An 18,239-nucleotide genomic window follows, 5' to 3' on the forward strand; every position below is an offset into this window, starting at 1 on the left:
TTGTTACACTGTTTTCATCTTGTTTTTGTCTTGCATTAAAACTGAGGTAACAAGCCTGATTTGAAAATGTAAGCAGTAGAAAGTATGCACATGCATGTATACATGTGTCTTTGTATCAAAAACTCCAGAGGGAACCTTGAAGTTAATGTTCATGTTGAGCAGTTTTCATTTTCTAAAAGCAACAAATTGGGATTATGTCAGTCTATTGTGACTAGTCAGTTACTTCAAAAATGTATTCCAATACAGTTACTAACCACCTGTTAAAAAAAAAAAAAATGAAGTCAGTAACGTAAACCAAGTATCACAATATTAAAGTCATGTAACTTGATTACTTTTGGATTACCTCAATATAAAATGGGGGGAAATTGTTTAGCCTTATAGTGTTTTTAGAGCTGCAACTACTGATTATTGTTATCACTGGTTAATCAGTCGACATTTTTTTCAATTAATCAATTAGTTATTTGGTCCATAACCTGTGAGAAAATGGTGACCAATGTTGATCAGAGCTCAAGATGACGTCCTCAAATGTCTTGTTTTGTCCTCAACTCAAAAATATTCAGTTTACTGTGAGAGAGGAGTAAAGAAACCAGAAAATATTCACACTTTAACACTTGCAAGAAGATTTTAAATTTAAAAAAAAATTCAATCGATTACCAAAATAGATGCAGATTTATTTAATAGTCGATTAATAATAGATTAATTGTTGCAGCTCTAAGTGTTTGTTTGTTGTTAGGCTTATTACTTTGTCCAGTTGTTCCTTTCTTTGTTTTGTGCAACTGATTGATTGATTTAAAGACAAAAAAATGGTGAAATTTCCACTCAGTGAAGTATTTTTTCACTAGAGGTCATGATAATGAATTGCAGGCTGTGTGCAGTGAATGGTAATGCTGCTAGTAACCGCATTTTTTTTAATTAAATTTACCTGTAATCTGATTCCATCTTTTTTATCTGTAACTAATGGAATATCTTTTTTTGTATCCAGATTACATAATCCCATTACATGTAATCTGTTACTCACCAAGTCTGCTAATCAGTAATAATTACAGTTAAACTCTGAACTATCTTTGACTTTGACAAAGACATTACTTCCATTCTTCCTTACAGCTCACTGTGACATTAGGAGAAGAGTACATCACATAAATCAGATCTCACACAGCCATTATGTCACCCTTAATGTTACATGTAACGACAAGTACTTGCAATGTTTTGTGCTCCTTTCTCCTAAACAACATTTTTCTTTTACTTTTAATTTTGTCCTTCTTCCTCAAGGAATAGTTTTTCACAGCAGCCACAGAGACATGAAATAGTACAATAAACACAGGAGTTAAGGGCTCGTTTCATTTAGTGTAGCAGAGCCTTTTGAATAATCTAACACACAATAGCAGCACCTTGACTCTGTCTGACCTGACTGGAATGGAACCATAATTAATATCATTGGTAACACCTGTGTTTACACTACTTCATATGAAAATGGCTGCTGTGAGGAAGGTCTATTGTCAGACTGAATCCAGCAGTGGTGTATTAGTAACATCAGGCACATATTAAATAAAACAGATTATAGCTATTCCTGAACAGTTTTATTTATTTCATATCTAACTTTAGATACCTCTAGTTTGAGACAAGAGTGTTTTCACATTCAAGTACACGGTGCCTTACTTCAACGCCCCCTCTGAAAAGGTCGGGGCTTTAGATAAGGCAAGAGGAGCAAAACCTGCAAGCGATATAGAAGTCAAACAGTTACAGAGTACAACCTGGATTTAGACATATTGGAAACATATTGTAATCCATACATTATGGTGAACCAAAAGGGCATGTAGTATAATACCAGATGAATGTACTATACATCGATTTCCAGCCTGAAAATAAATGGCCCCAGATATTTATAAAAAAAAAAACATTCCCCCTCCCCATCCCTTGTTGTTTTAAATTCAGAACCAGTGAAGAGATATAAAACTAAATAACCCCAGTAGGTCACCTGTCAACCCTGAACTGTCAAGAATCATCAAAAGTGATCGGAAATTGAGATATCACAATGTTTGTGCATCATGACAATGGACTTGACAATGACAGTAAACAAAATATGATCTGTAGGAACAAAATTTAAGGCTCATCGCCGAATTGTTTTTCCCACAAAGCAGCGGCAACATGTTCTTCACCACGTTGTTTGAGAGGAGAAATGTTTTCAGCTTTATTCAGTCAGTCCAGTTCATGAAAAGTACCGTGAATGTGATGGGGAAAAAAAAAAGAAATAAAAAGAACCTCTTACACGTCTAAAAGGTACCACAGCCATTCATCAATCTTAACCTCTTTATCCCACATGTGCAACAACTGCGCCAATTCGTTTGGTCCCTCTTCCAATGAAGAACAAACAAGTACAAAAACATTCCGGTAGAAGTCATTGAAACTTGTTTATAGCAAAGTTACATAAAATGGCACAGTCACAGAGAAAATCAGACATTGATAACCACTATATTAACTGAATGTGACCCATCGCAGCTCCTAGTCAAACCTCACACACCCAGTCGGAGTCTTCAAGACAAATATGGACACACCGTGCCGCCTATTATCAGAGGGAGGGTGTGATGACCTACATGTATCCTCCTTCAATAACTTGTGCTGTAACATCCAGAAAAAACGCAATGGATAGTGAAGTACACAGAACTGTTCTGTAAGAGATAGAGACTGCATGCATTTCTAAAATGCAAACCTTAATCCCAGTTGATGCTCATACCCAGCGCCACACCTAAAAGTAAAAACAAAATACAACTAAAAATCCCTTTTTTTTTTTACTAGTGATTCTATTCATATATATAGTATATATATTTTACATTTTTGTGGTTCCTGTAAAAGTACCTTACGTCTTTCATATCATATACATTTATGACTGGCTACTGTCTCAATCAATCACAATAATATGACCTCTTGGACAATAATTTCAGGTACATTCAGGACTTTCTGTAAAAAGTCTTACAATTTTCTTTACAATTCATTAAAAATACAGAGGAGCAAAAATATTGGTGATACGACAGTCCACTGTCCTGCAGAGGCTGCTCAACCGTAGCTCAACAGAGTCTTTCTTCTACACAGCTAAAGATTATTTCACACATTTATTCCCCCCCTAAATGCTTCATTCTGTACGGATCTCTGTCTCTGGCCTCTGCATGGCCAGCTCAGTCTGGATGAAGGCCCCCTGGCCCAGCGCAGTGGAGTACGCTCTGTTGCTGTGGCTCGCTGTGAACCCCGGGGCGGGGTAGGAGCCGGTGCCTCCACGTTTTTGAACAGGGGCCTGAGGCTGAGGTACTGGGTGGTAATCGTCCAAGTTATCGTAGTGGGACTGCGCTGATTTAGTGCTGTGTTTCTGATATGAGTAGTCTCTGTCCAGCTCAGGCTTGCCCTGGCTGTAGTGCGGCTGCTCCCGGACGCTGTGCGATCGCTCCGGTTTGGAGCGGGCGGCTTGTTCCCTGGGGGCCGACGGCGGCTCGTCTGCATTGTGGTAGCCGCTCGGCGTTTTCACTTTATTCTGGTGGTGGTCAGAGTCAGGACACTCGTACCGTGGTTGGAAGTTCCTCTTGTTGGGATACTCCTGCTGCCAGTGTTTGGACCTGCTGCCGTCTCCGCCCTGCTTGTCGTCGTTGGCCTCGTGGCGGCCGCTCTCCTGCTGGTGGGAGAGGCTGTGGCTCAGAGTCGCTGGGAGAGAGTGAGACGACTGGCATTTCTTGGAGCCGCTCTGCTTGGCGAGCCCGTCTGACTTGTCGGCCGCCGTGCTGCCCTGGACATGCTTGTCAGTCTCCATGTACATGAGGACATCGGGGTCCGACACCATGTGTCTGGGGAGGTAGCGGCCGTCTTTGCTCTCGGCTGTCACCAGAACAGCTTTGCCTGGGTCAGATTTGCTGCGCAGGTGCAGGGTTTCGTAGCCTGAAATATCTGCTGGTGCAAACAAGCCTACGTTGTCATACTGTGAGAGGACGGGACCTTTAATCTTCTGTCTGGCTCTGCTCTCCCTGCGGATGGAGTGCATGCGGAGCCTCTCTGCCTCCTCTGGGTCCCATGCGAGGTAAGCAGCAGCTTCCTTGGGTCCATGACCAGGGGGCATGTCCCTGCTCACAAAGCTGTGCTCCTTCCCCGGTGGGAGAACGTGGCGAGCGAGGTAGTGGTATCCAGTCGCCTTTCCGCCTGGTCGGCCACCCATGGCTCCCGAGTCTCGGCCATAGGTGTGGAAGTGGCGGACTCGGATGGTGCCGTATGGGTCGATGTCGTAATAAGGCGCCTCTAGAGGGCCTGAGCCAGAGTAGGGACTGTAGCGATACTGAACCCGTCCATTCTCAAAATAAGGCTGCAGCTGGGTGACGTGGTAGTCAGCCTGTGAGGACTGCTGTGGGGGCTGCTGGTAGGCTTTGCACGGGTACACGGGCCGGTGGTAGAAGAACATATCGTCATCTGGAGGAACTTCAGTCCTCTGGATGGGCACTGAGCGGATGGTGGAAGGAACGTGGAGCGAGTGCACTCTGCGGATGGTGGGGTAGCCATGTGTTCTGTCATGGCTGTAGCCTGGATGCCCCGGCCCCGGGGACACATACACGCTACGGCTGTTCCCTCTGGACTTTATTGAGTGGTGGTAGGACCGAGGGCCTAAAGTGCTGTATCTGTTGTCCACTCGGGCACTGTAAGGTATCTGAGGCTCAGATTTGGACACAAAGGAGAGGTGTGGGGGGACGCTGTCTGGCCGGTAGTGATGTGGCAGGGACTGCGGGCCCAGTGGGATGGGCCTCTGGTGGTAGTACGCAGCTCCCGGAGGCTCGATCAAGACGGGCTCTCCTTTAGCATGGTACAGGTAGGCCGGCTGGTGTGTGGAAGATTTACGCGGAGAAAGCGGATGATGAGGCTGAGCATCCTCCAAATGGCTGGGCGCCGGACCTTCACCCAGGATGTGGTACGAGGCTTCACTTTGGCTGAGTGCTGCTGTGGCCAGTTTGCTCTCGATGGTGCGGACAGGAGGGGCCGGAGGTCCGTACGTGTCGTGGTACTTTGCAGACTCTGTGCAGGGCTGAACTGGCTTTATGGCCTCCCAAGGCTTCTCAACAGGCTCAGCAGAGGTGGGAGCCACTCTTGCGCTGGCCTTGGAAACGGGCTGAGATTGGGTCTGGGGCTGTGGTTGGACTGGTGTCTGAGGCTGTGATGGTGGATGAGACTGCTGATGAGACTGTGGATGAGACTGCTGATGAGACTGTGGATGAGACTGCTGATGAGACTGCTGATGAGACTGCTGATGAGACTGTGTTTGAGGCTGAAGCTGTGCTGGAGGATGAGGCTGTGTCTGAGCTTGGCTCTGCTGCTGCTGAGTTTGTGTTTGGTGCTGGGGCAGTGAGACAGCGTGCCGTTTGGGCTTCTGAATTGGTAGGGGTGGCTGTTCTGATGGTTTTGGAAGGACCGGGGGTGGTGCAGTCTTCTCTGGTTTGACCTGAGGAAAAAAAAACACACAACAAAACAGATACTTATTTACTGAGGAAAGTTAACAAAAACAAGCTGAATATTGCAGCAGTGGGACACCTGATCCTACGCACACCGCAGCTAGGTACCGTCCAGTGTCACCAGCGTGTTTGTGGGGCAGTTTCACCACAGCAGCAATAGGCCACAGATTTGTAATGTCTGTTTGTTTATGTCTGTATTTCTTATGTTCCTCTTTTTCATGCTGGTAGTGGTGTTGTGGGCGGATTGGGCTTTTGTTGGCTTCAAAGCAGAAAGCAGTGAATATTAAAAAGCACTGGACTCTTGAGATGACTTCAATAATCCATAATACATCAAAGACATTAGTGACACTCACAGCAGGGACTAAATGAAAATATTACCAACACAGGCCAAAAAATGTGTGATAAAATATCTGTAGAGAATATCATAGCATTCAATTTTTTGTCAACCCTTATGGAAAATGTATTGACTCATTTGGTATTCTTTCTGTATGCCACAAGCATTCTGCATTTCAATACAGTTTAGTGTGCAGGACTTGTGATGTGATACAGCACTATTATAAGTCATATTTCCTTTGGTCATTCTTAATCATGGAATTGGGATTAATAATTAATCTAAAGATATGTACAAGTAAAAGAAACAGTTGGCATTTTGGAAAACACTTTCTCAACTCTCACTTTCTTGCGAGAGTTACAGTTGATGAGAAGACTGATACTGCTCTCATGTTTGTATGCTAAATATGTAGCGAGGAGACACTTAGGTTAGCGTAAATAGGGGAAACAGTTATCCTCACATGTGCCACATAAAATATCATGTGCTCATAATGCCAGGCACAAATTTCATCTGACATACAACTTTTTTGACTTCAAAACTTTTGACTTTCTAAGGTTAGAACAGGTTAGGACAGTTTTCAAGTTCAGTTTAATATGTGAAGAATGTTAATGTAAAAGCTCACATTTGTGCTCTGTGCAATTTTCAGGGGCTCTATTCAATGGACTAACATCGTATTTTATTTATCATTTTCTTAAGGCACTAGCTGGATGAGCAGGAACAGAAACCACTTTTATGCAGTATGGAAATGATGCTGCTCCACTTAAACTCAGACAGACTGACTGGCATGGGATGTGCATTGTTTTTGGAAATATGAAGCAAAGTGTAGTCTTTAGAAGTGTATAATTCAATGTTTTCACATAATTTAGCGTTGTGCAAATCGTAATATTGAATGGAAATATTGAGAATCAGAATACTTTATATAATTGTACTTGAAGGTGTTATGGGCCACATTGAAGGACCACCTACTCACTAAAGTAAATACTCATCTGCTCCTAATGGCATCATATTAAAAAAAAAAAAAACACTCCACCCCAATTCTGATTTTGGAGTGAACTGTCCCTTTAAAGTGCAAAACAACAAGAAGCCGCCTCAAAAACAGGCTAATGATCGGACGGAAGTGAGATCCAATCTGGTCACACTAGACATGTGGATTTTAATGCCAGATGTAAACAGACCCTGAAGCAATTAACACGTTATATCTTGTTTAATTCATATAAAAAACAAAGTGTAAAAGTCTTCAGGAGGACATACAAGATGACATATTATTATTGAGCTTTAGAGGTGCTGGTACTGTAAAAATATTTTTGCTGTTTCTCTGTCTCCTGTGTTTGTATTTAGTGTCTGCTGGCAGCAGTGGTATCTATCTATCCCGTCATCTATCTCAAAGCATGAAAAATAATATGTGCATTTCTCAAGATGTTGAACTCTCACTTTATGGCTCCTCGCTCATGTTACACTGCATATGAATTATTAATACAATTGGATTATGCTGACTGCAGCAAATTACCAGAATATAATGACCCTCAATAATTTATAAGTAACACTCCACATATGAAAGTGATATTGACTTACCTCAGGAACAGGCTGTGGTAAGACTCCAGTGTCTTTGCAGCTGCCACTAGGTGTGGTGGCTGGAGTGTTACTGGATGAGCTGGTGTGGACTGGGATCTGTCCTGTGACAGGCTGCTGTCTCTCTGGACTCTTCCTGGTTGGAGAAGTTGAGCTGGTTGAAGTGGGGAGTGGGGCACACTTGTAAAGAGGAGTGTCTGGTGGAGTGGAGTCCTTTTCTGGCTGCGTATCAGGTGGGGTTATAGAGGACTTGGCACTGTCTGGTAGCTTGGTAATCGTGCTGGTTGACTCCAGTGGCTGAGGCTTGATGGTGGGGCTGGAGGTGGAGGGATACGATGAGGCTGGGGTGACAACTGGAGCAGTGCTGTTAGGTGGCGGAGAACCTCCTCTTGCTGCTCCCTCCTCTGAGCACATCTGGAAATGCAGGGCCAGTGGATGCGGCGAGTCCTGGAAATTAGAAGCCTCCTGTGGCTGCGGAGGGGACACCGGTGTGGGAGGCTCAGAGGAGCGGGACTGAGACTGAATGGAGACCTGCTGGGCGGACTCAGCAAGGGCCAGGGCCAACATGCGGGCAGCATTTTTAGGAGGGGGAGGAGGGGCAGCAGTGGGGGCTGTAGAGCTGAGGGAACGAGGGGTGAGGTCCTTCGAAGAGTCCGGAGCTACGACTCCTAGCAGGGGCACAAAAATACAAGGGAGCTAAAGTTTAAGAATGAATAAACAACAGAGACAAGTAGGTGGAGAAAAGACATGACAGCAGGCAGGGCGGTTATTAGGATCATCAAGAGTGGGAAAGAGTTAAGAGTGGTGCTCGGAAATCATATGAAAAGATTTATAAGAGTTGAAATCCATGCAAACCTGGGAAACTAAACCTAGAAAAAAACATTCATATAATTAATGGCATGATTTATCATGTTATTGTTAAAAGGTAACTTAAGTCTTTTTCAACTTGGACCCTAGTTTTTTGATGTTTTTGTGTCTAAACCCTATTCACAAGAAACCAGTATTACCAGGTTTCAAAACATTTAATGAATAATCCTGCATCAGGCCAGTTCCTAGTTAATGGAATGGTTTCTAATGACATAGTTTAGAGTGGTTTTACACTTTCTGAATGTGTTTCAAGCATAAATACACATTTGCAGCTAACCTTCTCTGTCCTCATAATTATTAAAAATGTAAACATGGCCGTCACTGACACTCACTGACAGGCTCAGATTGTATTTCAAATTGTCTGATAAGACAGAACGGATCCCTACAGAGACAGACCTTTTTCTTCAAGAGTAGGATATGTTTTGTTTAGCCAGAAACAGCTGGTTTCATTGCTCTGGACAAACTCACCAGACTCCATTTACGAAATGCAAACTTTTTGTCTTTGCTTCACTGTTACAACAATCACCAGGTTTATTCCAGCTAAACCAGAGTTATCAATTGCTGGCAAAGTGGAAAGAGGAACATAGATGTTTTTGGTGAGTTTTATTTTGTTTCTGTCGAGTCTGAATGAGGACGACAATATAAAAGTTACAGTTTTGCAAAGGAAGTCTGGTCTGGTTAGTTAGAGCAGCTGTTTGTGGTAAAACAAAAAGGATCTTATTCTTGTTTGAATCCTTTCCATAATGTTGCCAGATACCTGGAATAACAATCCGAGCCCATCAGTGGCAAAAACAAGCACTCTTAGTGGACTTACTTCAACTGTATGCAGTTGACCAGAGGGATTTCACTGCAGCTCAGTTTCACTTCTACTGGCTGCAGTGCTCTTTCTCTCTCAATACTGGACCAATTTCAAACATTGTTATCCCCACAAACATAGGAAAATAGCCTCTACGCTGGAAAATACCTAAGTCACCCTTTAATTTACATAAAAAACAAAACTGTGATAAGCCAGAAACATGGCAAAAACTACATTTAAAAAGGTCATTCTCTGCTGCCTACCCTGGTGCTCTTGGTTGCTGGCAGCTGGCACCTGCTGTATGCTGTCCTCTCCCTTCAGCTCTGGACTGTCCATGCTGTCAAAGGCTGCCAGCTTTGAGTGCAGCTCCATTTGGAAAGCTTCGCTCAGTGACGGCTCGGCCGACCTCAGCAGCACACTGCCCATCAGTGGAGGAGAGTCCTTGGCTACTGAAGGAGGAGATAATGGTTGTGGGGAGACGGCCTGCCCAGATGCACTCTTGTCAGGCATCTCCGTAGAGGAAAACTCTGAAGTGGCAAATGGTGTCAAACTAGTGGCTTTTCCACATTTAATAGGTGACACCGCCTGTGTGGGCTTATCAGTGTAAGAATAGGATGTGGTCAGTTTCTTGCTCTCCATCCTCTCTCCAGCAGCCCGGCTGAAGTCCGTGGACAACAATGGGGAGGTCAGGCTGCCCAGGAATGTGGCAGAGATGAGGTCAGAGCCGTTGGTTTTGCCACAGATGCTGCCAGGGCTCCTCTTTAACGTGGAGCCCTCAGCCCCAGCTGGTGAGTCATCGAGGGGGAAGGCATAGGAGGTGTCGGGAAGGCTGCACTGGAAAGACATTGGGTCAAAGTCCAAGGAGGCCATGCCGATGTCTGGCGGGCTGAGGTCCACATCTTCACCAGCTGAGCGGGGAGGTGAGATGAGGGCAGGCACACAGATGGGCCCGTCGTCTCCGTCGCTGTCCTCTGTGGCATCCAGGTTGTCGTAGGAGTTGCAGTGCTGCCGGCTGTCCAGCAGCTCGCCGTTAAATGAGGCTGACAGGGCGTCGCTGCTGGAGCGCGGCCGTCGGGGACGGTACACCTTGGACTCTCCTGAAGGAGATAAAAAAGATAATGTGAAACTATTTCTTTTAAAAGGCCTCATGTATAACACTTGGCTGCACTATACAGAGAGCAGTTTAAATATGCTGTGGACAGCACTGACTGATTAAACACACAGAGTCAAAGTGAGCTTGAAGACACAAATGATTACCTTCAACATTGTGCAGGGAACTCAGTGACTCTTCACTTTTGGCTGACCTTAATGTTGCCGTGTCTCCTCTGCCTCCTGAAACATAACCATTAAAAGGTATCAACATACAGCACTGTTTTGTCAAATAAGCTCTTCTCGTTGCACAGTTGTGAGGTGACTGAAAAACTGTTTCATTGCAGCTGTGGAGGAATGACTCACCAGCGAGAGCCATGGCCTTCAGCTCATTGGGCTCACTGGGGTTGCGGTGCAGCTTGCGCTTGGACATGGAGGAAGACTTGCCCAGGTTGAAGAAAGAACGCCAGCTACCCACAGGAGACTTTTTGGATTTAATAGGAGGCCTCTTCCTATAATTAAAAATGGTAGTGGACAAGCAGGCAGGGAACAGTTAGTTTCACTAAGAGGCTGTTTACACCTGTCATTAACATGCCTCTTGGGTGATCTGATCACAAGTGGACAGCTCAGGGTGGGGGTGTGAATGCAACCAGGACGCACTGAGATCTGAACACTCAGACCATATTCTGAGGTGGTCTGAGCTGCATGTGACCACATTCTTTCAGCAGCGTGTGTGCGCAGTGTGTTCTGGGCCAAATTGTGGGACTGCCTACTCAACTGACACCCTGAAGCACACACGAAACAACTGTCTGATTTCTATTTCCTTCAATGTAATACAAATGACGTGTTTGGGCACTCTTATCTGCCAAGATAAGCCGCAGATGTTTGTGAGCACTGTCTGTTTCAACTGATTTCACCTTTTATCTAGTAACCGCAATATCCCTGGACCCCAGTAAAAAACACACTGCGCTATTTAGTTGCTGAGTGAGGAGCAACTTTATAAACTTGGTAAAATGGCTATGGCATATTCTCATTCTGCCTTCTTGTAAATTCAGCATCAAATGTAATACATTTTTAATGTAATACACCAACATGTTGGCTACATATATTGGGCTGTGAGTTAAAGAGCATTTGGTCTTTGCAAACAGAATGAGGTATCTATGTGTATTGCTTTGCATATAAAGCAAGACAGTGAGATCCAATTACAAATGGTTGCTCAGGACATACTGGAGATGCATTCTAATGCCAGGTGTGAACTGATGCACTTAGAGCTCTCTACTTATGACTGACCACCCAGGATGCATGTTAATGCCAGGTCTAAACAGTCACACACAGAAATCTCAATGACAGACCCTTAGACACCAGAGGAAGATAATTAGAAAAACTGATCTGTTTTTAACAATTATTTAAAAGCTACATGAGTATAATCATATTACATTCACTTTTCTGAAAAGTCTGAAATTGCTGACAGTCCAGCCTGTGGCATTCTTGCTCCGAGACCAGGAGAAAATGTGTTCTGCCTGCAGTCTTACCAGCAACCAGCAGAGGGAGACACATTCCAATATTATTATAGTCCATGTTACATTAAAAGATGTTTTTTGCATCAAAATCTACAGTAGATCTGTACTGTAAGATAAAGGTATTTGTCTAAATTTAGGTTTTATATTGCTTGTCATCTTCACAGGAAGAGGAGTTAACAAACCTCTCGGTGGGAAACTCGATGACGGTGTGGAACTTGCCCTGCAGGGCAGCCGGGCCTTCGCCCACCTCGATGTACTTGCTGTCTTCAGTGACAGGAGAGTTGATTTGAGCCTGGGTCCTGGCCTGGGCCTCCTCCAGACTTAGAAGTTTAGTGGAAGGCGATGACACCAGCAGGGATTTGGGCCGGGACAGTGAGTTGTGACCTGGTGATGTGGAACAGTGTTTATTGCTCAAGTCCAAGCAGCAGTGGGGTGACAATTTGAGCAGGGGTCTTATCTGGCTGATGCCTGTACGTACCTGCTCCCTCTCGGATTAGTGTGCTGAGTTTAGTGCTGAAGAGAACATCCACATGGTTGAGGATAAACTCCACCACCACCGACTGGATCCGGACTTCCATGAAGGCCGCCGTGCCACTGAAGCATGCAGATTCAATCTGTTTCGACCTGAGACAATCAAAGACAAACAAGATTGAAACTAAGTAAACAGCAAGTGTAAAATTTCAAAGTACTGAATCAAGGATTCCACTTGATTACTTTGAAGTGATTTGATTTACAGTTACATAATTTGTGTAAAAATGCATTTCCAGCATTTGATGTTGATCAGTAGCCTCCCACAAACAGCTGCTTAATTCCCTCCATTCAGGCAGAATGACTCATTTAAAGCTGGAGACGGGGTACTTTCTGCCTCACACAGCCCATTATCATGGCTGATTCAAGTCTGAGAAATCGTTAATGTGAGTAGTATTAAAAAAGCCCACATGAGCTCAGCTACATAGAGGTCAAAGCGAAGATCATGAGAATTATCTTGAGATGTACTTAGTTAGAAAAAGCAACTCAAACAACAGGGAATTAGGAAAAAAAAAAAGAAAAAAACGACATCAAGACAGCCTTTATGTGATGATTCACAGTCAGTGTTTCCCACACTTAGACTTTATTTGGACAGGCTGTAGGGTTAGGTGATTGCAATCGGCCATTGCCAGTTGTTTTTTTTGTTTGGGAGGGAGGTGGTGGTGGGGTTGGGTTCTTTGGAAAGTTGTTGTGCTGATGGTGGCCGATCGATTAACTAGCACACAGTCTCCCCCTTAGCTCTATCGCACTCTACCTCTCTCGTAGTCTGACTCACCGGTTCCACACTACAGGTATAAGTCTGCCACTCGTTACCTGTTTCAAGCGGCATCACATCATCCCCTATCTCTGTTTTCACAGACCCCAGGAAACAAAAACAACCTTCAAGCTGAAAATGGCAAATTGGTTCCTGAGATGTTAATGGTATGAATAGTGATGTAGTCATTTTAATGCCAGAGCTCGCCTCCCGATGTGCATTGTTCTACCAAAACAAAAGTTCCCCCTGGACACTATTTTGCAGCAGCACTGTTGCTGCATCCTGAGCTCAGCGCTGTCCAAGGTGTTTGTGATGGGTTAAAAGAAATGCAAACATGGCAGGGTGTTGTTTCCCCTATAGCAGAATGTGTATGTGTGGAGCCAGACCATTCTCCAACGCTGAGCCCTGTGGAGAGAGGTCTGACTATGCGAGACTACCCTTCCTGTAAATGTTTGTTCTGCTATCATGGGAAAGGTAAAGTGACAATCGCACATGAGAAACACAGAGAGAGAGAGAGTCTCCTGTTATGTAGGCCTCCTTATGCCGTTGTTTTGTAAAATCCAATGTAATTTGGTTCCCTGTTTGGTTTTGATCGGCTAAGGCATCAACAACAAGCCTCCTCCACACCCAGCTCACCTGCTGTTGTGAAAACTGAACTGCGGTTGGAAAAATCCAAAACACAACCTGTGTTTTTTTTTGGGTGACTTTATAAAACATACTGCTGTCAAGAGAGCAGACACATACTGTAGAGGCTTTTCCATATTTTCAGACTTTCATGCCATATTCTTATTGCTATCCGTTTAATAACCTTGCAATTAATATAAGAGAATAAACTAGTATCATTTGACTATTGCAGGAAACTAGTTTGAAATAAAATAGCAAAAATGGCATTGTTATGAGCCTAAAAAATTTGTTATTTGCCTGTTTTTCATGCAAAATGTGGTTGTATCATGTTATTGATTTTTTCATTTGATTCCTGGTGTCAAAACTATATAAAAACATAGTTTTACTGTCTTTGTATGTTGTTTCATTCAGGAGTTATGAAAACCTGTGTTTTTTCCTCACTCGCCTGAACCTCAATTCAAGATGGCCGCTAAATGAACCCCACAAGCAATTAGCTGACCTAGACATCAGACACCATTAGGGTCCTAAAAACTAGGTTACATGTGGCTGCATGGGAACCTACTTCTCCTACTGGACTAAGGGAGAAACAGATGGGGTGGAGCAAAACGGTGTGTGTGCAGTAAGTGACCAGATGTGTGTGTGTGTGTGTGTGTGTGTGTGTGTGTGTGTGTGTGTGTGTGTGTGTGTGTGTGTGTGTGCACATGGGGAAGAGAACTGAAGGGAAAAGTAAGGTGAGCAGTTTAAAGTTGTTTGTGATTAAACACTAAAATAAGGTGCAGAAATAAGTAGAATCAAAATGATGAAACCAGAAATAACCTACTAAAAATTGGGTGATGTTTTCTTTCACAGTTGCACTGTCAATCTGTGGGAAACCCTGACAGTACAATCACTACAATGAAAAATATGCACACAAAGACCATGGTATAGAGTAGGGTGGGGCCTCACCTCAGCAGGTTGGGGGCCCAGACGATGGCCAGGTTCTTGCTGTGCATGTTTGTGATGTAGCTGAAGGCTGCCAGGCGGGAAAGGTGCCTCATCAGGAACTCCAGGGTTCTACAAATCAAATATTCATTTATTCAGATTTAATTGGCTCCCACTAGTGATGTGCAAACTAATGGCCATGATAGAGCAACTTCTTCAGAGCATCAATATTTCACTATGTGCTGAAATCTCGAAGGAATGTCACTTAGAAATTAGCATTTGTATGCTTTCACAGAGGACAGGAAAATCAATTCATCATCACCAAGATGAAGGTCCGCTGGGAGCTGTTAAATGATTCCAGTCAATGCAGTGTGGCACCACGAAACGCGTTGATTTTAACTTTAACAGACACACAGCTGGTGTGAATGCACAACGTGAGTGTGGATCTGTAGTGTGGCAGTTCCTGAGTCTGCCAAACAGGGGCGGTGTGCCTCTACACTGACCTGTAATGCGGCGGAGGAAGCTGCTGGATGACATCATGGATTTTGATGAGTCGTTCTTCGTCCGTTGCTGCTGATACAGCATCCTTCAGAGTGAAAACAAAAGCAGAGATAGGGAGATAGATGGCAGGATGTGTCAGTGTATCAACATTAAGCTCATTCAATTGTCATCCCAGGTTGACGCCGCCACATGGAGCACAGAGGGGACATCAGTCTGCAGCCACACCCCCCTCCCTCTCCCCAGCTGCCATAACAACCAGCAAACATTTACTTCATCCTCAGGGACTGCTCTGTTGTGCTTGGAGAAGGTTTTTATTCCAAGTCACACAGAGCGTGGTTTGCTGCATTTGTAATGACAGGGTGTGTCAAGTACAATGCTATGATTTTAGGGTGTCAGTGACTCACAACTCTAAGATAAATTTGAGAAATTCCAACACAATAAATGTGAGGAATTACCTTTTTCATATAGGTCAAGCAAATTAGTACTATAAGTCCCATCCTATCAGTGTGAGCACAGAAACCGAAAAAATAAAAACTCAGCAGTCAATAGACGTCTATCCACACATTATTTAGAGAAGCTGGGGTGACAGAAGCTGGTGTGTGAGAAGTGTTTGCTTACAGAGAATTTCTCGTAGAGCTGGTAGGTGAGCAGGGGGTTGGGCAGCTCTCTGAAGTAGAGCTTACACAGCGAGCCAACACAGTGGATGTCCTGGATGTAAACATCTTTGGTCAGGTCGGGGATCTGCTCTGAGTCAAACTCATGCCTGATGAAAGAGAAGAGGGCAAAGGCAGAGTCAACAGAGTGACTCCTACAGAAAAATGCATCGATCAATGATACCTGTAGTTTTATGGATGGATACAAGATAAGAAAAAGTCAAGCTGCGTTTCAGTGGTGTTTTAGGACAGAAGATGATTGATATGTGCCTAGTTTTTTCTTTCTGTAAAAAAAAAAACTGTCTCAAGTTGAGGTTCTTTGACCAAAACACCTATGTGAAGGCAGTTTATATACTGAACTAGAAAATAATAAATTATAATTAATTCATTAATCATTATAATGAAACTGGTCTTCTTGCCTTCCACAAGTCAAACAAAAGAATTAGAAAGTGGCTTAAAGTTCTATATGCTCCAACCCCTAAAATTACATTTAGTTTCATTCAATTGTGATTTGGCTAAAACAAATACATGCAAAGACTTTAAGACTGATATATACAGCAGTTTTGAGTGATGATTGTTTCAATATCATAAAAAAAACATTGTTACCTGTGTGCAACAATATATGTTTAATGTGTTTTTTATTCTAGTAGTGTTTCTGTAGTGCTACTTATACATCTAGATTTTAGATCCTCCAGATATCGCCTCTAGAGATGTTCTGGGTGATCTGGGTTACTACTAAAGTGCATGTAAATGTGTTCTCCAATCAACTGCATAACCTGGTTTCTCTGAGTAACCTGGTTACTTAAGTGAATGTACAGTAAGTGCACTGTATGTGGCCTGAGAGGCAAAAACCAGGGGAAAAAAAAGACACTCAATATGCACTTGATTCTGCTCATGAAGCATTATATTACTGCCATAACTGAAGGTGACTCAGAGAGTGCATCAACATTTCTATGAACTCTCTTCTAAGATATGGATGTTGGCAGCTTTTTGCATAATCATCAGAAATGTTTCCATTCTTCTGTATAAGGACAGCTGGATGCAATTAACAGAAAATGCATATATCCACCACTATTTCCATGTAGTTTTCCAGCGTTTGAGGTTTGACTGATGCTCTTTCAACCATCTTGTTGCATTCATTACTTTTGGCATGTGAATGGTGAATTAGCACCACCAGCTGTTTACCTCAATGCACCTAACTTCTAATATTCATAAAATATATACAAAAGTATTAAAATAACATTAACATCACATCAACATAACATCTTTTCCTCAATCAACCAAGACCAATCAAACAATCAAAGAAGAAACCACATCATAACCTCATTTTACAACCAGATTGTAAATGATAAATAAAATGTATATATATAACAGGGAAGTGGATGGAAACGTCCACTTAGTAGTGTCTTTCGCAGGGTTTTCTGTAAATTTGCTTTACATTTTCTGTATATAGTTGTGTATGATGAGGATTTGGTCTGTATTATCCATGGTACATTTCATTTTGATTATTGGTACCTGTTCTACTATTTGCCTTTATCCACTAAATCATTATATCACATCTTTGTATATTTTGATAAGAAGCTTTGTATATTTGATTCATTAAAGCAAAAGTTCACCCAATAGTGAAATTTCACTCAATATCTCCTCACCCCTGTGCTGATGTGAGGTTGGGTGAAGATCTTCAGTTCACAAAACACTCCCAGAGCTTCAGTGGAAAACAGCGACATTTTGTGTTTTTTGTGTTCTTTTTTTACATTTTAAAACTGGTCACCATTCACTTCAATTGTACTGGATTTGGCTGCAACACTGTTTTCCACTGAAGAGATATTGAGTGAAATTTCATTTTTGGGTGAACTATGCCTTTAAGTATCTTATCTGCCCAGCGTGATTTTTATTTACAAAGCCTAAACAGGAAACAGCAATGTATTATTATCTGTAATTAATAATAGTAGCATATAATTAACAGAAAAAACTATTAAATTGTTAATCACAAAGTTGTACGACAATTAAAAATCAACAAAAACTTCATGATCGTGACGGACCTAGTCACCCTCACAAATGCAGGCACAATCCCACAATCCTATCCTATATATTTACACGTGAACACAGCATTACCCTCACACATTTGACAGCATAGCAGAACAAACACATCCAGCACGTCCATAACACAAACTGTACGCTGCCTTTTATAAGCCACAACTGTTGCGCCTGACTGACTGCCAAAGTACTAATTTTTCTCTTGGTATGACAACATAAAAAAAACTGTTGACGAGGAACAACTGCTGCACTGCACAATATTATGTTTTTTTTCTCTTTTACAGATGTAATAATCTGAGATGGATTTCACATGAACTATAGTGGGATCAGATTTGTGAATCCTCCTCTGACAAAGAACATTTGTGTGGAAGAAGCCTGCACAGACTGGAGACCCTGACAAATGCTTAAATGAAATTCTGTAATTAATAGACTGTGTGCGTCTCCTACCGCAACTTCTGGATATTTGAGGCGATTCCAGAGAGGCGGTAGATGCCGTCCACCACACCGTGCTTCTCGATGAACTCGGTGCAGCTCTTGAGGACCTGGGGCACTGCGAAGAGAAAAACAGAGTGTCAATA

The 18,239-nt window shown here is 43.0% G+C and overlaps 1 protein-coding gene across 6 annotated transcripts in view; it reads right to left on the reverse strand.

Annotated features, from left to right (window-relative positions):
• Window positions 1-1,555: 1,555 nt before the first annotated feature.
• Window positions 1,556-18,239, reverse strand: part of arhgap32b (Rho GTPase activating protein 32b) — a 168,635-nt gene continuing 151,951 nt past the window's right edge. For all 6 annotated transcript variants that reach the window (XM_084730649.1, XM_084730651.1, XM_084730650.1 and 3 more), the window contains 11 exons: window positions 18,109-18,211; window positions 15,590-15,734; window positions 14,974-15,056; window positions 14,495-14,602; window positions 12,122-12,267; window positions 11,826-12,027; window positions 10,490-10,635; window positions 10,292-10,366; window positions 9,298-10,131; window positions 7,375-8,039; window positions 1,556-5,461 (listed from right to left, as the gene is read on the reverse strand). In XM_084730649.1, the coding sequence (XP_084586775.1) occupies window positions 3,128-5,461; window positions 7,375-8,039; window positions 9,298-10,131; window positions 10,292-10,366; window positions 10,490-10,635; window positions 11,826-12,027; window positions 12,122-12,267; window positions 14,495-14,602; window positions 14,974-15,056; window positions 15,590-15,734; window positions 18,109-18,211 (4,841 nt within the window). In that variant the 3' untranslated portion in view covers window positions 1,556-3,127. The remainder of the gene's footprint in view (window positions 5,462-7,374; window positions 8,040-9,297; window positions 10,132-10,291; window positions 10,367-10,489; window positions 10,636-11,825; window positions 12,028-12,121; window positions 12,268-14,494; window positions 14,603-14,973; window positions 15,057-15,589; window positions 15,735-18,108; window positions 18,212-18,239) is intronic.

This window comes from Lutjanus erythropterus, chromosome 11 (genome assembly GCF_056507025.1).
Source record: "Lutjanus erythropterus isolate fLutEry1 chromosome 11, fLutEry1.hap2, whole genome shotgun sequence".
NCBI classification, from domain to species: domain Eukaryota; kingdom Metazoa; phylum Chordata; class Actinopteri; order Lutjaniformes; family Lutjanidae; genus Lutjanus; species Lutjanus erythropterus.